This window comes from Tetrao urogallus, assembly GCF_951394365.1.
Source record: "Tetrao urogallus genome assembly, chromosome: 2".
Lineage (NCBI taxonomy): Eukaryota > Metazoa > Chordata > Aves > Galliformes > Phasianidae > Tetrao > Tetrao urogallus.
Genome location: NC_136814.1, coordinates 86,389,550 through 86,416,447, shown reverse-complemented (window position 1 = coordinate 86,416,447; position 26,898 = coordinate 86,389,550). Strand labels below are relative to the sequence as shown.

The 26,898-nt window shown below is 38.6% G+C and overlaps 1 protein-coding gene across 1 annotated transcript; it reads left to right on the top strand.

Annotated features, from left to right (window-relative positions):
- Positions 1 to 1,230: 1,230 nt before the first annotated feature.
- GFRAL (GDNF family receptor alpha like) lies at positions 1,231 to 26,466 on the top strand (the record flags this gene model as incomplete). The annotated part of the gene is made up of 10 exons (XM_079550768.1): positions 1,231 to 1,252; positions 4,403 to 4,537; positions 11,250 to 11,408; positions 12,854 to 13,282; positions 14,000 to 14,056; positions 14,710 to 15,037; positions 17,504 to 17,763; positions 19,700 to 19,795; positions 25,327 to 25,408; positions 26,379 to 26,466. The coding sequence occupies 10 exons, from the start codon at positions 1,231 to 1,233 to the stop codon at positions 26,464 to 26,466; spliced, it is 1,656 nt and encodes a 551-aa protein (XP_079406894.1).
- Between the last annotated feature and the right edge of the window lie 432 nt (positions 26,467 to 26,898).

Here is a 26,898-nt window from a genome sequence, read left to right as displayed (position 1 = left end):
TCATGGGAATTTTTGACATGTTTACAGGCGAGAAGGCTGTGGCATGGTCCTCCAATTCAAGAAGTTCTTCAAGCAGCAAATGGTTATCATTTGAGTGTTCCAGGAAGGACCACCCTAAACTGGCTGTAGTCTTACACCTGTCCACAGTATCTAGTATACTAGGAGGACATAGCTGGGTGGGCCTTCCATCTGAACCCTTACAGCATTATCAATCTTGTGGTCTGTACTATCTACTCATACTTCTGTTTGATCTGGGTTTTTAGGTTCATGACTTCACTCATATGGTTTGTTGCTGAACTGTCAAGTTACCTGAGAGTTGTTCAGGAATTGAAGAAAATTACCCATTTATGTAAACATGTTTCTCTTAGCTTATTCCTTGCAGAAGTGTATTTAAACTGGAAAAGTGAAACCATGCTTTAGCTCTCATTTATCTACAGAGGCAAATTCATCCAACTTATCACCTATTATAAAATTCATAGTTGGTTTATCTTTTAAGTAGTCAAGTCAGTTTCTGACATTTGTATTGCAAGGGGTTGTGTTTTTTTAAATATGTATCTTAGCGAAATTCCTAGTCTGTATATACTTACTGTTTGTTCCTCTGATCTGCTGTCCAATGTGGTCCACAGTAACTCTTTCCCTTTAGTAGACCATGATTCAGTCCCACATCTGAATTGAAAATAACCAAAATCACTTCTGAAGTGCACTGAAAAGTGCTTACAGAAGATGGTCAAATGCGGCAACAGTTAAACAAAACTGAATGTTTGAAAAGGCTTTTCAGAAGAGATTATAGGAAACAGCGAAAGCCGTGCTCTGTTCCTCCTGAAATCAAGTACTAGCCGAACACAGGAGAAATGCCAAATTGCATGATAAACGCCTAAGAACTACCTCTCACCTACAGGCAGTCCAGCTCAACCGCTACTGCAAGGAGACAAATGAGCAGGGTGTAACAAATGCAGCAAGGGAAGCTCTGGGCGTAGGGAGAGGCTTGGGCTGCTCCCGCCCGAAGGAGGTGGGAAGAAGAAGGGACGAAGTCTGCCCGGGTGGGCTCTCAACTCTGCCTCCCCCGCCGCTGCCGCGGCCCCGGCCCCGCTCCCCCGCGTCCCGCCCTGCGCCTTCCTCGGGGGCCGGGCCGGGCCGGACGGGCGCTGTCCCCGCGCCGGGTGCTGAAGGGGAGGCGCCGCACGGCACCTGCCGCTGCTCGGCGCGGAGCTGCACCGCCGACGGCCGGCCATGGCCGCGCTGCTCTGCTTCGGTAAGTGCGCGAGCGGCGGGGGGATGCGGCGCCGCCAGGAGGCCCCTTCCACTGGCGAGACGCTAGTGTGAGCGTACACCTGGAGAGGGCTCGTACCGGTGTGTGTTATACAGGCCTTGAGGCTTGGACTTCTTCAGCCTGGTCCGCTGACGAGTCAGAGTTAAAGGCAAAGAAGCACCGCCAGCACTGATAAGAAGTTGAGCTGGTGAGGAGATCTGCAAACGGGATGTTTTTTGTAAATAAACAGGCACTTGTTTGCTAATGGGATAGCGTTCAGTGCTGGCAGTGCTATGTGGGTAATTATTGACATTTCCCCGTGAGGGTGAGTGGATAAAAATAGGAAAATCAACAAAGCTGTTAGAAAAAGAATTGGTAGAAAGGAGTATGAGACAAGTTTTCTTTTTATTTTTTCTGTCCTCTTTTTCCCACTCGGAAAAAGTGGAGGAACAAATATATACATTCTGTATATATGCTGCTCCTCTCGTTACTCTCAACTTCTAGTCCACTGTTAAAAACATTCTATAGGGAGTTCTGCCTGGGATTTTATTAGAATAAAGCTGTCCTTTTTCACATTTGCAACTCCTGGTAACAACTACTGTTTGTTTTTCTCCTTTGGAGCTTGCTATCTATCTATTCTTGCTGCTGGTTAAGAAGACCCAGCTCGAGAAATCTTAGTTTCCTGTTCATTATTATCTAGCAGATAATCATTCTTCAGTCTTGAAAGAAAGACTGTAATTCCCCTGTGCTTAATCTAGACAATGAAGGTGCTACAATGTCCATATTCCCCCTTCCTTTTTAGACATCAAATTCTTAAAACAAAACAAAACAAAACAAAACAAAACAAAAAAAAAACAAATCAAAGCAAAACAAACAAACAAAAACAAAAAACAACCACATCTTTACACTTGTACAAAAAGAGATTACTGTAGAAGTCTAAATTTAAGTGCCTTTGTGTCAAACTATATCACTCTAAAAGTTTTAGCTCAAAATATCTTTTAGATGCCCTGAACTTTCCTAATAACAAACCAGTTTTGAGTACTCCAAACACTAAATAAATAAAGAGAGTGATTAAAGTAATGGCTATCAGTTCATGCAATTGTGCTTAAACTGAAGTGTATTGGATTCTAAAATCAGACCAGTCTGCTTTGTGTCGACTTGACACTGCATGCCCTCTGTGTGCTGCTGAAGATATAAAAGATCGCAGTGTATCATTATATCTGGAGAAGTCCTTTTTTTAGGACTGAATTAGCCTCACTCACAAATTAGGCTACAGATTATTTTACAAAAACATCTCTTCCATTTTGCACAGTTTCCAGTTGGGTTCAAAATACATGCACTCTGAAATAATCCTAACAAAGTTGCTAATGAGTTTTTAATTAATCCCCAGTTTAACTATTCATTTTTAGCTACAGGTACTGAAATGCTTTCTTAACAGGAATACTCTTAATAGAGTCTTTCGTACTGCAGATCCTAGCTGAAGATTTATATTTCCCATTGTATCAGTACCTAAAGCATATTTAGATGATCACCCAGCAAAGCGTCCTTTCTTAAAAAGTTCCTGGGTACGTAATTTTTCATTGCCTTATATATGCAAGTCATTTTCACCTGTCCAGCATTATACCATATAGCTGCATTTTCTGTCATCTAAATAAACAGTGAGTAACTTCACATTTAGAAATAATCATTTATAAACAACCCCAGGAATTGCATTTTGTGATAATGAGCCAAAACTTATTCCTTTGGGTGAGCCAGTTTGACATTTTTCAGTGTTGACTGCAGAAGTTGCTTCTATCAGTCTTCTAGGCTGATTAAGAGAAGCAGCCTGCATGACTGTTCCAGGCTTAAAATGATTGATCTCACAACCAGCTCAGCATAGATCTGAGAAATGGGAGGATTATGGACAAGTGGGAAAGGATAAACACCAACTTCACTCTCTTATGATGAGCACATGTGGCCTCTTCTGTGTCTCTGCAGCACACTAAATGCTATTGCACCTGTTAGATATAAAGTATTAAATGTTACAGCATCCTTATCAGTGTGTCTCCACGAAGTGATCCCTATCATTATATCAAGGTAAACATCATTTACAGAAGGAATAGCATCACTTCTAAGTAGTAGGAGCTCTTTGAGATTATTAAGAGCTATATTTGTTTTTTTTGTTTCTCAAATGCATCATTTGAAACACTTAATTTATCTGAATAATGGCCTGACAAACACAAAGAAAATAGCTCATCTCTCCTACAGTTCATATTTAAGGATTTGAAGAGAGTTGGAAACTCCTCAAATTCCACATGAATTTGACTGAATGTCATAAAAAATGGCATTGCCCAATAACCAAAGCAAAATCCCAGAAAATGTTCAGCAGCTAGTTTGATAAAACCTTAAATAAGTGTCTGAAACTTAATTTTACATCAAATATACATGGTTACAAATTAGAGGTTGCGTTACCATGGAAATGAAGAACTAACCTCCAACTAGTTTGTCTTCTCGGAGCAAAGCAATCTTATTTTCTACAGATAAGCCAGAGATGGTGCTGATTTAAAATTCTTTACCTTGAAAACTTTCTATCAGTCTTTCATAAGTTTTCGAACTTTCTAATGCAATGAACACTGCCTTTAGGTTCAGTGCACTCAGGGAAATAGATAAAAAATGTGGGGATTGCTTTCATGATGATGATTTGCAAAATAAAATCAAAGAGATTGAATAAAAGTCTATTATCTAACACTTGTAGAGCTGTCAGATCTCTTTTGTATCTTCTATTCATAGGAATTCCTATGTACCCTGCAGTTTCATTAAATTGCAATCAAATAAAGTGATACATTCTCTGAATGTCATACTCAATCTTCCTTTCTGCACTTTATTGTGGCTCTCAGAACTCCAGTCATTTCTATATATCTGTACACAGATGTCATACAGAGCTATAGCTAATGTCATAATACTGGGATAAAAGCAATATGAAAGAAGCCACACTGCAAGTTTGAAAATTTTGGAGTTTTCAGCTGTAAAACTGAGGAAAACCTTTGTTCTAATAAAAAGTAAATTACTAGATCACTTTATAGATAAAATACAGTAAATTGTATTGTTATAATCTAAGTGCTAATGAGAAAAGACAATACTTGTGTTAAATAGTCATTATATTCTATTTTACAGTGCTGCTCATGTACTTCACAAGTGTATCTACTGCCCAGACTACTGATTGCCCGCACTTCAGTAAACAATGTATGAATGTTGCAAATGGGTGTGAGAGCATCTGGACTATTGTTGAGGATGTCTGCAATATTTCAGGTAATTCTTTATGTTTGTCATTTTTGAATGACTGAGTTGTTGCACTTCTGTAGTGAGCCATAATATTGCTGTGGTAAAAGACTGAAATCAGTGAGATTCCAAAGAGCAAATGGCATCAGCAGACAGTTGATGTCTGAAATCCTTGATGGTAGCCGATACTATCTGTTGCTACTAACAGTGATGATGTCCCTTACATAAGATGGTAAATGTAATTTCCAAAATATAAGCAATGTCAGAGTCCGAGCCAACTCAGCAAATCTGAATTCAGAGGAAATTATTCTCCTGTAGGATTATGATAAACATTTTCGAGCATGTAACTAGAATAAGATTTCAGCCTTTTTCTCTGTAATTCAAAGTTGATTTCATACCATAGCCAAAACAATGGAGTAGTCTGCTAATTTTTAATACTGTATTATAGTAAGAAGCAAATAAAATAAAGCATTCCTCAAAGAAAGTTGTTATGTAGGAAGGTATATTGTCTTTTTTCAGTGAATAGTACCCATATGTCTGAGTGATTCACTTCCAGGGAGTGATGGTACACTAAATTGCAGGTTATGGATATGACTAATCCTCCTTGAATTGTTGAACAGATTCTAACATAAAAGAAAGCAAAAAATCAGTCTCTCTCTCTTTACTGCAATTCCAGTGTTTGGTGCATCGTTTCCATCACTTCCTAGTGAAATATAATTATGTTGTAAGTGGGAGAAAACCAGGTATATGTCTGATCTAAAACTCTTCTTAATCTCAGTTGTAGAAGATGTTGCTTTCTCCATAGACCTATTATCTTCTTGAACAAACCATGTAGAAGTACTTAGGTATCAGTCACCACCTCTCCCTTTTTCGTAATCTAAATTTTTATGTAAAGGTTTAAAGAGCTCATCATTAACTATTAAGTATTCACTTACGAGATGATGTGAATACAGAAGGGAGAAAAACAGTGGCAAAACAGCATGGCAGTGTCATTAAGATGACCTAGTAATGTTTCTTCTGTGTGCTGATAAACGTCAAGAGCCTTGATTCACAAAAAATTACGTCTGTACACAAAAATAAAATGGTGCAGGGGCTGTTTTCTGGCCCTGAATTCAAGCGTTATGGGACAGCACTCTGAATTCAAGTGTTGTGGGACAGCATGGACCCATACAGCTAAATTTAGTGATGATTGTGAAAAAAATGCCTCTCAGGAGTGATTCTAGATCATAGAATCATAGAACCACCAAGGTTAGAAAAGACCTCCAAGATTATCTAGCCCAATCATTCCCTTATCACCAATATTTCCTGACTAAACCACATCCCTTAGTTTCATAGATTCATAGAATGAATCAGAGAATCATAGAATGGCCTGGGTTGAAATGGACCATAATGATCATCTGGTTTCAACCTCCTACTGTGTGCAGGGTCGCCAACCACCAGACCAGGCTGCCCAGAGCCACATCCAGCCTGGTTTTGAAAGCCTCCAGGGATGGGGCATCTACAGCCTCCTTGGGCAACCTGTTCCACTGTGTCACCACTCTCTGCATCAAAAACTTCCTCCTAAATGAGCACCTCCAGGGATAGTGACATAGCCACTGCTTGGGCAGCCCATTCCAGTGAGAAGAAATTTTTCTTAACATCCAACCTGAATCTCCCCTGGCACAACTTGAAGCCATTCCGTCTCATCCTATCTCTGTTTATGTGGGAGAAGAGGCTGACCCCCACCTTGCCACAGCCTCCTTTCAGATATTTGTAAAGAGCTATAAGGTCTCCCCTGTGCTAGTTCTCTCAGCTGCTCCCTGTAAGACTTATATTCAAGACTTCACAGCTTTGTTGCCCTTATGCTATGTTGTCCATGCTATCCTCACCACGTAGCTGACTCAATCCATTACAGGTACGATACTAACATGCAGCAGTCTAGGCACAGACACTTGCCATTAGCCTAGCCTGTGCCTTGGTCTTATTCATAAATTCAGCCAAAAGGATTTAGATATTTAACTGCCATTTCTAGTAACTTAATTCTATAAGGTAGGTTCTTGATTTCTGGGAATTACCAAAGTATTTGAATCACTATGGGAATGCTTCTTCTCCTTGTATGGACACATCCTGAACAAAATCAGCCATCTCCTGATGCCATGATCCGTTAAGAGCTTCAAATGAAGCAGAGTTCATGAAATGAATGTCCCTCTGTTTGTTGCAACTTCAGTGGCCAGCCTCATGTTTGGTCTGTGTGGCACACCAGGCAGAAGAAGACACTGACTTCACACCTGCAGTGTGAGCTACTTGAATGCTCCTGCTGTCTGATTTGTTGCAGAGATTTGCATTCAGGTGTCCCATGTCACAGGCAGTATTTAAAATAATTAGGGCAGGGAGTCATCTGTGAGTTCCTTCTTAGTGTGTCCTGTTCCAGATACAAATCTGCTTCGTACAGAATGGCCAAGTACTTTTAAGAACAGAGAGAGTAAATGAAAAATACATGATATCCTAATGGCTACAAGAGTCCCCAGAGGAACTGGGTTTCAGCTTGTGCTCTGTTGAGTTTTTAAATATTTTATGAGTTTCAAAAATTGGTATTTGAAGAAAAGTATTGGAATATGCTGTACTTTCATGATCAAGACAGTGAGCTAAAGATGAACTGTCTAGACCCAAACTTCTTCCTCAAATTAGAAGATGAATTTGCATCTTTCACGTCATTCACAAAGGCATTAGCACCAAGGCTACTTGACATAAAGGTCAGGATTTGCGCTGTAGCTTTCACCACAGCCAGGTGAGGTGAACCAGCATGATCAGTTCTCTGGAATCCCCCTTAGATTTGTTGCATGTTCCCATGTTATGCTATTTCCCTCACTTATTCTCCTGTGTATTTATTCACTGATATTAATGGCATATAACTGTGCCAGAGAACCCTTCTAAAAATAAACTCTTCCCATGATTGTTTGTTTGGTTTTGCGTTTGTAGATTTCCTTATGATAATAGCTTTTGGCAAGAACTCTTTGGTGTTGCAGAACACTCAAATTATGTCTAGGACAAATTATTCTAAATGTGTTTAGTATGTGCCATGACCTCAGAGGGTATGAACCCAAAGTCAGACACTGATGGTACCTCTAAGAGAGCCCACTGCAACAGCAACAGAAAAACTTAAACAACAGCATTACTGCTGAGAACATTATACTACCTGTCAAGAGAACTCCACCTGTGCAAGAGAAAAAACTTAAAGGATGAGCTGTGAATGGAAAGAGTCCCTTCAATGTTGAGCACAAAGATGTCAGTTGGAGACAATAGGCAACGGGGTAAATATTGCTTTTTCTTTATGAAAACCTAACTACAAATGATAATCATGCTCCTGTTCTGTGTTACAAGTTCAGCAGTTCAATCACTCAGGAGACAACCTCCAAGTTAAATACATGCATTACCACGACCTTCATTTATTACTCTCCAGAGCAGGACTGGGGACACAGCCTAAGTGACTCCTTTCTCAGTCACACTGCCCATCACTGCTTCTCTACTACAAAAGCTTTTTCAGAATCTCAACTTATAGTCTTCTGAGACAAATCCTTCTTCTAATTTCTTTTCTATGTCCTGATATAGTGAAAAAAAAAGGGGGATCAAAATGTCCATGAGATGGAAAAGATTAAAATATTCGCTTTTCATTCTGAAAATTTTGAATCCAAAATTTTTGCTTTGAAAATATCAAAAATGTTTCACCATTGCAGAATGAAGATTTTTAAGGTTTGGTTTTGTTGTGTTTTTTTTTTTTTTTTTCTTCTTTTTATTTCACTGAGCATACTTTTTTACTGAGTTTACTTAGAATAACAGAATCACTGAGACTGGAAAGGTTCTCTGCAGATCTAGAGCAAGACCCTTGGTCAAGTAGTGTTGATTATAAGTTGTCTTCCAGGAGTGTGTCCAGTTGGATTTTTAATATCTCCAAATATGGACCTCTGCAGTCTTCCTGGGCAACCTCTTCTTTTGTTTCACCACCCCCAAAGTAAAAAAAAGTTTTTTCCTGATCTCTTAAGTGGAATTTTCTGTGCCTTTTGTTCTCTCACTGGATTGGGCCTGACTGATTCATCTTCCTCTCATCAGGTATTTATATGCATGAGTATGTGTGTAATCAGTACGCCCCTGAGCTTTGTGTCCTCCCAGCTAAACAATCCCATCTCTCTCAGACTCTCTTGGTGAGGCTCCAATCCCTTCATCATTCGTGGCACTTTGCAGGACACACTTGAGTATGCCCATGTCCCTCCTATATTCAGGAATCCAGTATGGGGGACACAGTACTTGAGATGTGGTTCACCAGTGCTAGAGGGGAAAAACCCCATGCTTTCCTTCTGATGCAATTACCACTGAGATGACTGAAGAGCTGACTGTGCAAGTAGAAAGATTATCACCCTGGAACTGTAAGCTTCTTTTCTGTCAAACTTCTATCTGTGCTCACATGTACATAAATTATGTACATATAAATCAATCAGATAATGAAGAATGATTGCCAAGCATTAGGTCAGAGAATTTTTTTTTTTGTAAATGCCTTGGTAGCATTTGTATAAGCTGAAATTTATTACCTAGAACTAATGAATGATAAAGCGAAATAATTGAAAACCAGCAATAAAATATTTTCTGCTGTTCATCACAGCTGAATCAACAGAGAGTACAAACAGACCAGTGCTGATAATAGGTTCTTTCTACACAGCTTTCAAGAGGCCAGGCAAGGGGTAAATCTGATATGCTTCCTGATTCTGTTGATGCTCTTTGTAAGTTCATAACCCCATAACCTACATCCTACCCACTGCTGCTCTAATTCAGCAGTGTGTTTGTAGGACACAATGATGGAAGTGTGGCTGGTGCCATCAACTTGAATGAGCCAAGTGAGGCTGGGAAGCCTGCATGAAATATACTAGGATTTGAGTTTCTTTTCTTCTTATCTCTTCCCAACTCCATCCTGGAAGTATCTGTAAGCCCATCAGGAAAACAGTCAAAATTTTGTAAATTAAACACTTCTTACACAAGCTGATCTTTGCTGTTGTTTATCTACAACTGAAATTTGTCCTCCTGAAGTTGTATCCTGAAATTCTTTTATTTTCCCTTTCTCAGTTCACAAAGTAGAATATCCTCCCACCTGCCTGAGTGGATCTCCATAGTCCCCATGTCACCATGTACTTTCCTCCCTATCTATACTGTCAGAAAGTGACCTTCATAGCTCCTATTAGACTTCCTGAGTTCCTTGGCTACTAAGAAGAGAAAGAAATATAAGAGCTAAAGGCCATGTCTTTCTCTACATCATAAAATCATAGAATCATAGAATCATAGAATCACGGAATCATACTCAGAGACTGGTTTGAGTTTGAAGGGACCTTAAAGCCTATCCATTTCCAACCACCTGCCATGGACAGAGTTGCTACTCACTATATCAGGCTGCCCAAGGCCTGTCCAACCTGGCCTTGAAAGCCTCCAGGGATGGGGGTTACACTGCTGCTGAAAGTGCAGAAGGCAAGTTGAGATGGGATGGAGATATCAAGGTAAGCCAAGGCACCATGACTTTACTGAGACAAGAGATGAAGTGGAAGTAGAGGATGGGAGCTGTAATCTGTGATAGAATACAACATACCCCTGGAGCAGTGCACATCTTCATGGATCCCCAAACCCTCCTTAGTCAGTGATGGAAACGGAGAAAGTACAGTGCAGGCACCATTTGAAAAAGGATTCAGGATTGGTAAAACGGGTGTGTACACTATTGTGCAGTTAATTCTCATTCCTTCAGGCACTCCTTCCTCTTGCAGGCCTTCATCTCAGCTGCTTTCCGCTGCCATTCATGTCAGCAACCTGTAAATGACATTAAAACTGTAATCACATTATAGTTGTCAGCAGCAGTGGTGACAGAAGGCACCGCTCGCCTGAAAAGCAGCAAGGCAGCAAGGCAGGCACCACGGCTAACAGGGCACAGACAGGAGCCGTAGGCAGTTTGTAGGTTAAAACAGATCTTCATGCTGCCCCATGACCAGTCTGAATCTTGTGAGCCCCATATATGTATGCCTTAGCCTAATATGGCGAGATAACTCATGCAGCAAAGAGAGGGGAATGTGCTGGTCTAGGGAGTTGCGTGCCTACTTTCACAAGGCAGAACATGGCTTTCACATTACAAAGCTTTTCAAAAATGGTAATAAATTGTTTCCTGTATAACTTTCTTAACCAACTTGAAACTTTCTCAAGCAAAAATGGATGCACTCGTAAAACCATTTAGACCATAAAGCAGAGGGCTAACTGATTTATTTTGTCTCATGCTGCTGAGTGGCCTCTGATCCCAGCTATGTTCCTCCTCTACTCCCCTCCCCTGCAGGTATTTCCATCACCAACCTCCAGCACAGTGATGTGTGCTGGCTTACCTCACTGTGAACATGGTCCCTTAAATGAACTCTTTAAGCCAAAAGTGCACTAATTCTGTTCAATTCCTGTCAAAAGTAATCATTTTAACATTTCATGTACCTTGGAAGAGAGAGCAGAAACAGACATTCTGGCAGCAGGTCAGGCCGAATACAAGAAGGAAATATTGTGCCTACATCTTTATTACATTGTTCTGAATATTATTTAAAATTTGTAAATTATGTCAGGTTTTCAAGGAAAATGAGGTTCGAGGCATCTTCTTGTGGCAAAACATATTATTTCTGTGCTTCAATTGAATTGTTTTATGTAACCATATCCCTTAAGTGTTCATAAGCATTAACAGCATTATAATTTTAACTGTGAGTTCCAGGTAATAGATGCAAGGCAGAAGATGCTATTGGCTGTAATAGAATCATCCGGGCTCTGGCTGACAAATATCCAGATTTTAAAAACTGTGTCTGCACTACAGATGGTCCCTGCAGCATCACAGCTATACTCAGGAATCGATGCAGTGGTGACAAAGGTAGTAGTTAAATGGGAAGTTTTAGTTGTGAAGAAGTAAAATTAAAATATAACTCTGCAACCCTCATTTTAACTAGATTCAAGTTTATTTGTGCATTTCTCAAACCTTATAATTTACCCCCCTCAATTTAGTTACGTTTTGTCTTTTCTATGATATTAACATTCTAGCATGCACATGAAAGCAATGCTTTAAAATAAATAAAATTAGTAAAAGGCATGTGAGGAATTCAAATAGTCTTGCAAACCCTTCTTCCATGCAAAGGGAAGCAGGAGTGAAAACACTGGGTGTGCTGAGGTCTCCCCATTGCCTTGGATCCCTGTTACTCACATCAAGCCCTTGTGAATGGGAGTGAGAGTGAGTGGCTTGCCCCATCGTGCTGTTGAGTCACTTTGCATCTTCATTGCATTTACTTGGTATGGGGGACACTGTGACTGCCTTCGCAATTAGCTGTACAATAAAGCAGTTCTTAATACATAGAAAGCTTCCTCTTTAGAATTCCATTGTAAATAAGGGTCCCAGCTCCTTCTAACTTATTTTATGCTGTTCTGAGAACTAGAAAATACGTTCTATAACTGAGAAATACTTGGTGCATGTCAGACTGGCAGCTCCTCACCCAATTTAATGATAGTAAATCTGACATGAGAGCAGTAAAATCAGCCAGAGAACAAGAGTCTGGAAAGTAAGCCCTGAGGTTGATTCCCTGGTCTGATTCATCTGATCCATCACTCCCTGCTGACATCAATGAGTGTTTATCACACACAGACTAGTAGGATATATATCTTTATTCCAGAGGAAATAACATCCTGACCTGAAACATGAAGAGTGGGTAGCTAAAATCTGCTGTTCATGTCATTGGACCACTTGATTTTGCTTTTAGCAAAAGAATTATCTTTTTTTTTTATTTTTTTTATTTTTTTGGAGAGAGGGACGGGGAGAAGGGCTCTCCTCTCCTCTCCTCTCCTCTCCTCTCCTCTCCTCTCTCCTCTCCTCTCCTCTCCTCTCCTCTCCTCTCCTCTCCTCTCCTCTCCTCTCCTCTCCTCTCCTCTCCTCTCCTCTCCTCTCCTCTCCTCTCCTCTCCTCTCCTCTCCTCTCCTCTCCTCTCCTCTCCTCTCCTCTCCTCTCCTCTCCTCTCCTCTCCTCTCCTCTCCTTATTAAAATGATAATCCGCCATATGTCCAATCTGTAGATGGCTAAAATTATTTGACATTAATCCCTTTATATTGTAATTGCAGTGAGCGGCATTTGGCAACTGAATTGCTGAACTAGACTATACATTATACAGATACCAGGAATGAAAAAGGTATCTGAAACTATTATGTATATATACATACAGCAGAATTTAGTCATGTCACAATTAGGACCATTTCATCCACTTTTCTGAAATTTGTTGTGAGCTGATGTTGCAACTTCTATTCAATGTCTGTCTTTTTTTTCTGTTTGCACAGAGAGCATGGAAAGTTCATCAAGATCAAATGCTGAGCTGAGTTTTAGGCAGCACAGAAAGCCCCAAAGCCAAAGACACCCCGATGAATCAGAGAAGGATTGCACCACTGCGAAAAGATTCTGTCAAGAGGATCTGTACTGCTCTTCAGTGTATAGGAGCTTCCAGCAAGCGTGCCTGGCAGAGGCAGCAAAATGTAGGATGGGCAGCCAGGAGTGTTTGTCAGCATGGAAAGAACTGAGGAAAACAGTGCTGGGACAGTGCAAGTGCTCGGAGCCACTACAAAGGAGATGCCTTAAAATATGGAAGGGAATAATTAGCAACCCTTGTTTGCAGTATTCTCAAGGGAACCAAGATTCAGTAGCTAGTGAAAATGGTGATGAAGATGATGATAATGGTGATGATCATGATAAAAATCAGAACACTGACATAGGTTGGTGCTATTCCAGAACTCAGAACCCTTTCATACATGTGTGCGTCTGTGGAGAAAACAAATTCTTAAACCATTGCAGTTTACCATTGGAAACAGGATAGTTTTGAGAGGCTTATTTAAATGCAAATGAATAATCTGAAAGCCTGAGTGAAAACACTATTTTCCTTCAGTTGGTTAATTTGGTTACTCCTGACCCTAATCAGTCTCTTTTAGCACTACACTATAGCTGAAAAAAAAGAAAAAAGTTTCATTTTACATTTTTCAGAAGTTTCATTTTGCATTTTTCAAAAGTAAAAATAAGAATTCTCTGCCTGCCTTGACTTCATACTGCAACAAGCCTTCTGAGTTTTAAAAAATGTGTATACAGATGAATGCGTTAAGGCCACTGGCCTTATTTATTCACAATAACCCTGATTTTATTCTGAGCTGAGCATCTCTACAAACTCTCCTTCATTTCACATGAATGTATAATTATGTATCAACAGCCATTGTGAAAATGTGCTTTCACCCCAAAGTCTATAAATACATGTCACAGTGCTGCTAGAGTTTGTTAAAAGCTGACAATTCCTGACTGATCACTGAGCTGATCTATTTTATTCTTGTTTATTTTTACCAGCACTACTTCAGCAAAACACAATGCTTTAAAGCTGAAAACTAAGCTGCGGCATGATTTATCAACACTGCTCATATATGTATATCTATATCTTTCTGTTTTAGACAATATTAGTATGGAAACAAAGCTACAATGGAGTTTATCATCTCTCTCCAAGCAAGGTATGCATTTATTTCTGGATCCTAGAAACCCATTTTATCTCTGTTCTCACATAATGTGCATTGTATCTCCAGATTAAAATGAATAGTTTTCATTCAGATTACTGAAGAGCAAGGAGTCAGTAGAACCCTGAATATTTTAGTTAAACAACTGGATAGATGAGAATCCAAAAATGATAGGTAACACTCCTGTTTCTGTTATATTTATCGAGGCAAAACTTATCCCATAGCCCTTTTGGAGTTAGAAATAGCTATATAGTTTTGGAAGGCTTATAGGACAGCCTACAATTACCTGAACTAGATTTTAAAATGTCATAGTGGAGATGTCAGCGTTTTTAAGAATCCATTAGTAGCTCCTGGAAGCTATGGGATACTCCAAAGAAATTTCCATCTTGCCATTTCTCCCTTTCTTCTTACTCAATTATCTGGTAGGGCAACAAGTTACAAGGGGATTGCATGTGAGAGGCAAGCAGTGCAAAGGTAGAATATGAGGACAACAAAATGAGCTTAGAAGAGACAGTGTTGGAAAAGCTGGCTAAGAGCTTTGGGAAGACTAACTTGTTTTTAATGGGAATAATGCAGGCAGGTTGACTGCCAATCATCACGTGAGTAAGATTTTCTTGTAGTTTCATTTTAAAAATCATTGTTCTTTTTAGCATACACAGCAAACAGATCCTGTTTGGATGTGAACATGGACTGTGTTGAAGATGAAGTATGTAACAAACAGTTGTCCCTGTACCTTAAGGTCTGTTCAGTAAATAAGAAGTGCAACATGGAAGAATGCCAAGCGGCCATGAGGTTCTTCTATCACAACATGCCTTTTGAAGTCGCCCAAATGATGACATTTTGTGACTGCGTCCAGCCTGATGAATCCTGCCACAGTGCCAAAGAACTTCTTCATGGCAAGCCCTGTGCAATTACTTCAGCTCCACTCCCATCATGTCTAAGTGTAATTCACATGTGTGAGGAAGATAAATTGTGCAGGTAACTAGAAGAATGATTACTTTTCCTAATCTCGGCCAGTTGTGTGCCTGTGAATAGTGACTTGATCAAATAATTTTTGTATTTCTCACCTATAACAAAATGATTTTCAGCACTGTATCTATTCTATATCATCTCTTGTGCTTGACATTTCAAAAAGTCATACTTTATGGATACAAACAGCAGAGAATTACCGCCTTTAATCTTTGATCTTTACATCTTAGTTACCAGTTTTAGAATACATTTTTTACACACCATCTTCCCACCAGGTGCTTTTCTCCTCTTTGACTTACTCTTGCATGATAACTATAGGCATCTAGAGACCCTCTTCACACAAACTCAAATAGAGGGGATCTTTAAATCATTGTGTGTAAGAACTGTAGTGAATATTTAAAATCAGATGTGGGCAGAGAACATTTTACTAGGCTACATATGGCACATTAATAGGTTTGATTAGCATAATTTACCCAATTACCCAGTCAAAAAAGTTAGGTTATCTATCCCTTGGCACAGACAGCAATTCATTGAAGTCTAGTCTGAAAAGAGACTACAAAGCAGCAGGTTCCATTTGGACATCTATCATAGATGTCTGCATTGAAACTGGTAATTGAATAAGTAATCCCACAAGCAAACCACAAACATTCATTTTCAGACAGGTCTTGGATCGTCAGTGGCCTTTTCTTCTGCCTGTTTCATGACTCTTAACACCATTTTGGCTGGACAAACTATTCTGTATAGTATTTTCATTACCACTTTCTTCAGATAACACCTGCCAGTCTGCTCCTTTGCCCCCTAGCAGTTTACACAAATTATGCAGCAGACTGGGAGAAGTTTGTTTGGTTAAAGTAATTACCTCTTCCACCTTAGCATCTCATCCTTCAGATCCAACTGCTGTTTGACTAACTTGGCCCTTTGTAAAACTTTCATATTATTCTTTTATTCTCAAATAAACATGAAAAAAAGCTGCCCTGGAACAATACACAGACCACCAAAGTCATGAAGAGGAACAGTTTTCAGATTTTATTTTAGTTTAGAAAATATGCAACAGGATTAGCCCATACTCTCTCTTCTATTTAATGGACACCTTTTGGGGATGGCCAGTTGGCTCACATTGGTTTTCAGTGTAGTCACTGGTTCTCTTGTGGATTACACCTTAATTTCCCCCCAAAGCTGTGCATAATTTTACTCTCAGTAAATGATGCAGGAGACCAAGAGACACTTTCAGTTCAGAGCAGGCTACTCAGATTGACATCAGTGGAAAATGCCCTTTTTTATGTCAGGAAGAACTGGGCTACGAATGTAAGTCTGTGCATGTACATGTGTACACATGCAATACCATAATGGAGACTTGCTGAATTACCCATTATTTTGGGAGCATTAATGTTTCCTGGCACTGACAATAAGTGGACATAATTAGCTAAATTAGTTTGTGAATTATAGCCAGCCATATCTATAAATCTGAAGGTGAACAAAAATAATTCCATTAGCACAGAGGTGGCATCTGCTTTGAAACCTTTGCTGGTGTAATAAAAATATTTACAATAAGGTCCAAGAACATTTTTCTACGTGACTTGCTTGTAACAATTACACAATAGCAGTAGTAAATTAACAGCCTAATGTTATGATTAATGAAAGAATATTTTAAGATACTACAGTACACTACATAACAACATTTTACCTTTCTTGTCTGCCAAGATTTAATATAAGTGATAAACTGGTTTCCAGCCAATATCTACAGATTACTTAATTAATCTTTAGTAAGTCTTCTCTTTGGTCATACCAAAAGCACTAAATATTAATTTTATTCTACTCTAAGAGCAAATAAACTAAAATAATTTAAGTCCATAGACTTAAGAGTTGAGAAACAATTCCTCACGTAACATCTCTTCACTGTCAATTAATTTTTAAGGGCAAGTATCTGCAATGAAATTCCTTCTCCATATCCTTGGTCATTTTGTATTTTGTTAGCATTCTATCTGGAATTTTTGGTTAGTTGGTTGGCTTTTAGCACTGTATGCAGATTATTTTATTTCAATTAAACTCAATATTTATTTTTCTTATCATGCTGCCCAACAAGCTCATCCCATAGAAATGTGCCTCTTCTGTTTTCATGGTGGTGAGCGGTCTTATTCCTCCACCTACTGTCCCTGAGGATCTGGGACTGCTGGCATTCACAATGATTTCTGCTGAACCCTTGGAAAGACTACACACATGCTGATTTGGGGTACAGCTGATTGTTTCAAAAAACTTTTTGAGTAATGGTGTAATTTCAAGTTACAATTTTGCAGTTTCACTGAAACGAACAAGGTGCAACCAAATCAGAGCAGAATTTATGTCACCTACTGAATATTTTGATTTTTAAAGCTTACATGGCACTTCAAGAATACACTCCCTTTTTATGATCATCCTTAACTTTCTTTTTGTGAAATCACAGTTTCAAAACCTCTACACTTCTTTTTTTTCTGTCAGGAAAAAATACAAAGCTTTTTGGGACAAATGTTGGAGACATGTGACCAAAGAGTGCTATGACGATGAAGCTTGTCTTGAAACTTTAATTAAAGGCGACATGCCCTGTTCTGCAAACGCTGATTGCAAAGCAGCCTACATCGGCAACTGGGGCACAATGCTACGTGTGGAGTGCACCTGTCAGAATTCACCACCGGCAGAACAGTCGCTGTGCAAGCTCTTCCATCACATGCTTCACAGCACATCCTGCTTCAGTCAGCTACGTGAGTAACAGATGTTACTTTAAAGAATAATTAATTTAAAATCTTAAATTAAAATGCTAACTTGCAGCAAATCTTAACCATATCTCTGCTATAATACCATGGATTTCACCAAGGTTTATTATATCTGTAGGTTTTTAATCAAAATTGAAACACAGATTGCATGTGCAAGTTGTTTTCTCTGGTTGTGGGCAATATTTAATACTGTCAATACATTGGCTACAAGTCTCACTACATTAATTTTCTGGTTGGAATAACAGTGAAAGAACAATTTTGGGGGTGAGAAATATTATGCAGATTAGAAAAGCTTCAGAGTCTTTCTGCCACTGATTTAATGTTGTACTTTGGCACAGCATTAGAACAATCAATATCATACATATTGGTACATAGAACACAATATACATTATGTTTTTATGTTTTTCTTTCCTTTTCTTCTTGGAGACTAAATATTAGCCTAGCTAAACTTTAAGTTGGCTAACACATATTAAGAAATAATTTAGTAAATGTTAACCTTACAAATGATTGTTATCTTAGACACAGTTTAACTGTGTTGTGAAGCTTCATAAAAAGAATTAATGATCTGCTACCTTCAAGTGGTTACTTAACAGCAATGAGAAAGAATACAAAACTAAACTGAGAGTTCTCTAGCTATAACTTCTGAGCACAGATCCTGTTTGTGTTAGAAACTGGGACACGGAAGGTAATGCAATAAATTCTGCCTTTTTCAGGAGAGGAGTTCATTTGTTTTTCTTTCTATGCAGTGGCACAGAATGATGCATGCCAGTATGTGCTAAATATAAAACTCCTTGCTAAGACCTTCTTTAGGACTCAGTCGTTAGTGCAATGAATGGCAACATGAAAGAGAATATCAGTGTTTTCATATGGGTCAGGAGAGTGCTTTTGAAGCAAATCCCCTGTTTGTTTGTCCTCACTTACTGTGCTGTGGGTTACGTCCCAGAGTGGTTCAGGAGAAGATGAACTGGACTCCCACAGCCTAAAACTGAAGCTGAATGTTCACCTAATACATCAGCTCCTGGCCATGCCACCTGTGGACCACATCTACGACCTGACTACCCTCTCCACAAATACACATAATGTGGCACTTATATCTATTACATGAACTTGCTAATGCCTCTATATGTAATTATATATTCACATGGTAGCCTGGGAGAAGGAATTACTTCCAAAGATTTCAGAGAAAAAGAATGATTATGTCATAGTTCCATCCAAGTGACTTTTAAAAACAAATTAGCTGCATACATGCATTTCATTGAATGATTTAGCTAATTTTTGAGTTTTAGCCTTCCCCCAAAATTGCTAATGATAATAGTATAATTTTTTCCTGTCCTTCAAAATACACCTGAAAACTAACTGCAGAAACACTGTGCTTAAGCTTAGACAATCAGGACAACCAGGCAGTTCAGCCTGAGAAAAGTTTAAAATTGCTGCACCAGCTCCTCTGACAAAGTAATACTGTAACACCGTTAGATTTGAGACTGTGCTGGCATTGAGTTTCCTGAAGAACATTATTTACTTGCTTGTTTTCTCCATGACTGTATCTAATGATCCAAACTAACTCTGTTAGTTGTTCTTTACATATCAAGAAGAAAGATGTTTATCATATTAGAATAATCAAATAATTGCTCATCAGGTTTTGCCATTCACTGAAGCAGTCTCAGGATGAAAGTATTTTTGTGATGGGAACTTCCCTAACCTAATTGGGATTGAAGAACAGAAACTTGCTTGTTCCTGTGGTGCAATGAAGTTCCTGCTAGTCAATCGAAAACTGGCGATCCAAAGCCCTTGTCTAAGTAAAGGATTGGTACTATTGCTGCCTTCCTTAGTTCTGAGGCTCTTATCAAAACACCAAATAATAATATTTGTTTACATTATTATTTAAAAATAATAATTCAAGTTGATACATGTTTCCAATCTTCAGGTCAAATTTCAGTTAGGAAAGGTTTTCATTGGCTGAACACAGAAATACCAGGAGAAAAGCTTTCCAGAACACAACTGCATTCATCTTCATTTAATGGTAAGTTTGAGCAAATCACTTCATGATTTTAATAGAAGCACTATTGAAATTTCCCTTGTGTTACAGAGAAGACTAAAGATTAACTCCCTTGGGTGGTTCCAGGAAGGTGAGCTTTACCTTTTCCACAGTCATTCAACATTATGTGGAAAAATCTTTCTACTTGCTTTCCTTATTTTATACAATCACAAAGTAAAGATAATAAGACTGCACCACTTACTCTGATAAGTGGTTTTGAAATAGACAGCTCACAATCACTATATTATAACTGGGTACAATTAAGCTATTAAGCCCACCATAGCCTGAGTCTCCACACAGTCATTACAAATCAGGAGAATCATAGAATGACAGAATATCCTAAGTTGGAAAGGATTCATAAGGATCATCAAGTACAACTCATAGAATCAATCAATAGTCGTCATAATACGTAAAATAAATGATTAGCTTTGATGCCACACCTGCTTCCTTCCTAACTTTCTTGACTTTTTGTGCCATACCAGTTACAGTGAAATTAGGAAGATGCAGTAGTTGATCTGAGAAGGGTGCTGCATTACACTCCATCAGCTATTATCTTCTCATGCAACAGCAAAGCCTGCAATTGTGGATCATGATATCTCACGGATTGAAAAGCAGCATCTGCTTTTCTTTCTATGCATTTACAGTAAGCAATTAAGTGACATAAAAGATACTGATTTAATAAATTTTCTCATAGCGGAAATAATATTAATTTTATATTTCTTTTTGAAGGACCCCACTATAGAGTAAGAATACTAAAAAACTCAATGCACAAATACTGTCTCTAATGAGAAACATTTGCTCTACCTTGCATAGGGCAGATTGCAGTACTCCATGTATTACTACAAATTATTTCTTTTTTTACAAGAAATGTTCACAATGAACACCTTTAACAGTGAACAAATAATTCATGCTCCACATGCAGTACAAAATAAAGGATATTCCATCAGGTCCACCCATCAGCTTTTGCTGAAGTGTCCAACCTGGGAATTATAAATATAGATGTTAGTAACAGTATTTCTGAGACCAATGTCATGAATAATTGAGCATTCCACTGTCATTTTTGAATAAAAACTCTTTGCTGTATCCTGGAAGCATTGGCTTCTTTTTGCCAACTACAGGGGGAGCCTGAATCTCTGGCTGGCTGGAACTAGACTTTAGTGGTTAAATAATGAATGTTGTAATGGAAGAAATCCTGCTATAAGTGAGAAAAAATAAAATGTGAGCTATTTCACCCCAGTGACCAGTTCTAACTGCAGACCCCTTCATTGGGTAGAATGCAATATGTATTTCCCTCAAAGAATTAGATAAATGTTTGCAAAAAGCAGGCTGTGCCTAGTTAATTCTGCTCCCACTGAAATCTGAACACTTTCCAAAAACCCATCCTTGAACTCTAACAAAATTTTGGATGGCCTTAGAAAAATAAAAAGAATGCTGACCAGCCTGAAAGATAAAATAAAATATTCCTCCTATTGGAGTTGACATGTGCACTAGCTGGGAACTCTCTAAGCTATATATGTCTCATAGGAAGCCAGGTCAAGGAGAAGAATCTGATTTCAGGATATCTACCTGATGATAAAAACCATATTGCAAATTATTCCATAAATCCCGCTGCCAAAAATCTATCCCTGTACCCTGGATGTATATGCTAGTAAATGCGTATCACTTTGGCTGCAAAGGGAGTTATCATCTTTACAAAGTATTTATCTTTATTGAAATCAAATCCCAAGAAGAATCCCATGGTGTAGATGCAAAATGGTTAAGTTGTCAAATACATTCTTTTGAGTGTCTGAAGATATTTAAGAATATTTGCTGAACTCAGAATGCTGGAGATAACACTTGCCTATGTGTTGTCTGTGCCTCAAAATCCCAGAAGAGTTCTTAACTTGCATAAAATACAAAGATCTTTCACAAATTCAAATTAATGTCTGTCTGCAGATGAGCAAGCCAAGAAAGAAATTCAGTCCTTATTTAACTGTTCCTTAATTCTTTATTTCAAGAAAGTTACTGCTCAAAAAACAGTTCAAAAAAATTTTCCTGGTTTACACAGTAGTACTGTCCATCCTTGGATAATTGAGTAATTTTTAATAAAAGGAGTGCTTCATAACAAATAATAAGCATAGGCATATATACCAACATATGTACAAATGAATATGACCCTCTTCATTGGGAATTATGCCATTTGGGTGTAAGCAAAGATGCTTTGCTGTGAATGCAGTAGCCAGATATCTTGGGTCCAAAGTAGTTCAAATGCACAACTCCATAATCAAGAGCTAACCACTTGCTGTGGACAAATTGACCCTTGGTGACTGTACAGATGCACATTCCTAGCCTGCAATAAAATTCAATTTAATCCATCTCTTACTGAGAAAAGGAGAATAGTATGTATAAAATGCTGCTGCAGAGAACCTGCTACATAATGTAGAGGTAACGGTAACATTTTACAGCCTGGCATGACGTATATCAATGACCTTAGCCTCCTAAATTAGGTTGTGATGTTTGAAAACAGGATTAGATATCTAAAGTACTTTGGCAACCACTGGCCCAGGTGGCATAAGGGTGATGATAGAGGTCACCCTCACTACTGTGTTTAGCTCAGTGAGATCTGCCACACAAGAAATTGGCTTGTGTCAGGAATATTGAACCACAAGATATCTCGAAAAGAAGGTGTAAAAGATGAAGTTCTCTGCCTTTTGCCCTTTGGTTTGCCATGAAAAACAGGACTGTTTAAAATTCTTAACAGGATTTTCACTCAGTCATATACCCAGGAGGATACATGACAACCTGTGGGTTGATTTGTCCCAGTTAAAACAGTGTGATGTAAGCAGAGGCCTGATCGTTTACAAAGTTGATGAGACTTTTCCTGCAAGTTTAAATGGGACCAGAATCTTATGTCATAGTACAAAAATCAAGTGACAAACTAAACAAAAGCTCTCCAAACCTCAAAAAATGCTGTTATTGCCCATGTAGTTACCCACTTTCAGCCTGTTCTGACTTCATCCTATGCAAATCATCTCCATGATTTTGCAGATTCAAATAATTTAAAAAGATTGCTTCCTACACCTTAATTTGAAAAATGAATCATGCATGAAGATAAACATTCACTTTCATCAGCTTTGGAGCTGGAGCATTTTTTGAATGGAAGAAAAAGCTAGGAATATACAACTCTTCTCTGGTTCTTGTCAGATACAGTAAAATTGGGCATGACCCAAGATTCTTGGAATTAATCTCATTTTCCTCCTAAATTGTAGAGTTATCAGATATTTAGTACCAAGTTTTGCTGTGCTGAGAATCTAGATAAACATGTAATTGGCAGGATTTATTTACAATTATACCGGATGCTGTGAGAACTGAGATTAGTTCCTCTCCAGCAATTTTAATTTGTAAGGCATGAAACACTGTCAATCTCATTGTTTTACAAATGTAGAAGAAAGCCTGCAGTGGCCTGCAGTTAGCCAAGAAACCTTAGAGCACCAGCCAGAGTTAATTTATCTAATGAATATTCACTGTTCTCTCACTCCATACACATGTAGACTGATGCCACTAATTGTTTCAGCTGATGAGCCCACAGCTGTCCTATTGCAAACTTTGTCACTGCAGTGTCTGTATTTCTATACAGGCAGTTCCTACTAGCACTACAGCTGTCGTGTTCCTGAGGTTTGTAGTCCATCCAAGGAAAGGCAAGACATTTGTCCCAAAGCCATGGCAGCCTTGCCATAGACTTGTCCCTAAGCTGCTCTACCAAATTCTCATGAGCGTGAGACAGCTTCATAAGCTGGTACAGTTCAGTACCTTACACCATAGCAATGGGAATGTCTTGTCTCCTCTTGTGCCCTTTCATTCTGCATCTTACAGTTGCTTTCTACTGCACTGTGTCTTTGCACATCATGTGTGCCTTTCAGTCTTCACAAGGCACACAGATATTTGCATCCCTCTCTCCATTCAGCCAGATAACTCAGAGAAGATCTCTTCTTTACACCTCAGTCTGCTGAAGAGAAGCACTAAAGTAGACAGCTACTTCTTAGAACCCAGTCATGATTGACCTGTGTACACTGCATTTTTTATTTGCTATCCTGCTAGGAGTAGGAAAGTGTTTGAACTTTTAATCATGTTTTTAATCACTGTGATGTCTGCTATCCAGTGAAATGTGAACAGGGGCACAGCATGTGAGCTAAGGTTGTTTACAGACCCATAACTACAAATGGGCTTAATTTCAGTCAGTGTTCTTGATGTTTGTTTAGGTACTGGTTTTAAGCCTTAAATCATTGCTAAGATCATATTCAGATGAGAAAAATGGAATCACACAGACCATCATGTCATACAGGAACTTGCATGTGTATTCTGGTAGTTTTCATGGATGGGATTTGGGATGAACAGAGCCAAAATTTCATATCTATATTTTCTAACTCCCCTAGCAGTATTTCACATTTTGAGAACTGGATGGAGACAGATTAATAGTGAAAATTAACATAAAACATTCCTTGCATTTTTAGACAAGTAGGATGCCTATCAAGAAACAGACAACCTACAACATTTTTAAGGGAAGATAAATAGGCACATTCAAGTATTTAGAAAACAAAGAATATATAAAATGAAAATATAAAATGAAGAATTGTCACTTCAGCCACAAAACTGTGCCCTGTCCCAGCTTTACAAATTCCCATGCTTCTCAGAAGGCAGGAGAAAATATATGGCTTTTAGCATGATCTCATCGTGAACATCTTGCAATAGGCAAGTAGAAGGGTCTCATTTTTATTCCTGTGGCTTTTGATTTGGGTCCTTTTGTTGTTGAACCTCTGCACATTGTGATGGCACGTTCTGGCACATTATGTTTCCTTCTGAGCCAAATATTTTCACTTCAGAATATTTGATCAAAAGTGATACATTCACTCCATCAGGAAAAACAAGTTTCCCCTCTTTTGGAAAATAACAGTTGAAACAATTCCCAGTTTTTCAACAGTCAGAATTTTTAGCACATAAGCTGCCTAAGTGATTTCTTGGTGAGAAGTCTAAGAGTAAGAGGAAACTCCATGGGCACGGGGCCCAGAAACACAATGTTAGATCCCATTTTACTTTAATTTGATTCTAGACTGAGTATTGCTTCACACTGCAATTATGGTAATATGTGAAAAAGAAAAAGAGGCCAGGCAGATATTTAAGAGCCAGATCTCCTCCAATACACCGAATAAAACTGACATCTTAAAATCAACAGGGAAAATACTCCAAAACACAAATCAGCCTAACAAGCTGTTGCAGTTTCCCCGGGGTAGAGTAAAAGGTAGTGCTACACACGTGAAGTGCTATTGGAGCTGGTGTTTACTAGGAGTCTGAAAATGATTTTGCACCAGCTGGTGAAGCAGGAGTAACTCCCACCGTCGGCATACAATCTCCTTTTAATTACTGGCATCAGAACTGATTGCTAATTTAGTGTGCAAATGTATGTGTTCCAATTCAGATCTCAAACCTGATTCTTGTCACTGAAGAATGTTTCTTGTCTGCTTTCTGGTTTTGGCTTGTAGGTGAAACAGTCTACATTATTGCCTATTCCTCCTGCATAGTTCTCATCCTAGGAATAGTCCTGTTGACTCTCCTAAAGATCAGGTAATTTGATAGGAGCATTAATCTTTGGTTCTAGGAAATTGGAAAAGCAGAAAATAAAATGTTTTGATTTAGTTGAGAGTTGGCACTGTGACTGTCTTTTAAAAACAGTCCAGCATATCCCAGCGATGGAAAGAACTGACATTGCGGGTGTCAGCGGGAAGATGTGAAATATGATGCATATCTACAATGCCCTCCATTCATACGGAGATCTCAGGCTTTAGGAGGTTTCATTTCCTGTCCCATGGCAGGGGAAGGTGAAATCTGAATTCAAAAATTCTGCAAGGCTACCTTCCTAGCCCCGTAGAAGGCAGAGGAAGTGCAGAAAGGAAATGAGAATATTCAGCATTATAACATATTTAGAAACAGAACTGTGAATGCTGCTATTGTAGTTAATATTCTTGCCAAATACCATTTTTGCTGATAGGATTCTGTAAACATTCCCACACACAGTATGAAATGCTGCCCATATGCCAGTGCTTGGTAAGAAAACAGAAATGTGCATTCACTTAATCAAATGAACATGGCCTTTTCTTAAATGATACATTTTCTTGGACCAAATTAAATGGCCAGATTTCAAGAATTACACTGTCAGATGATAGGTAACAGAACATGATGTAGCAGGAGCTATATATAGTGGGGGGGATATTGAGTCGAATTTCATTATTAAATTCAGAGGCAGATCAAAGAGGAATCGTGCAGAAAAATGCAAAAGGCAATTCAAGGATATATGGGCACAGAGGCCTTTAGGTTTGCAGTTACAGGAATATCAGCATATAAATAAAACTCAGATTTAAAGAATACAGGGGATGGAAGAAAGAACAGCACATTAATAATGGTGAAGGGAATTACTTTATACCACAAAGTTCATCATGAAAAGAGGGGAATTTTGCCACTGATTTCAATTAAGCCAAAGTTCAAACCAAAAGCCGTATAGTTTATAGTTAAATACATGCACATTCTTTGTTTTCAGAGCCTGCAGAACAAAACACGAGTCAAGAAGTCCCTCGCCAGATCATTCTTCTGAAACATTTATGGTCCATTATAAAAGTCACAGATGAATTACTTTGTTGCTTATGCTTTTTAAGGCTACTCTTGAAAGCCAGCCTGTTGTACATATGCGGTAATAAAATATATAATAGAAAACTTACTATAAATTACGTAATTTTGTAGTTGTGCATAGAGAAAATTTTTCTATTTATTAACACATTAAAACTTTCACAAGCTAAAAAAAAAACAAACATATTTTTGCGTAGATTCATAGATCTGTCCTGAGCTATACATTTGCTATATCCTCAGACTCACGTGACTGATTTTAATGCTGTATCAGCACGAGTCTGGCTTTGCAATGTGTCTTGTGGAGCAAACTACGAGAGCCACTCTACAGATGTGAATTTATCAAGCAGAAAGGAAAAAGATCCATCGGAAACATTTCAGAGAGCAGTTAGAAAGCATATATGTGGGGATTTAGGACTCCAGGTTTCCTCCATGTA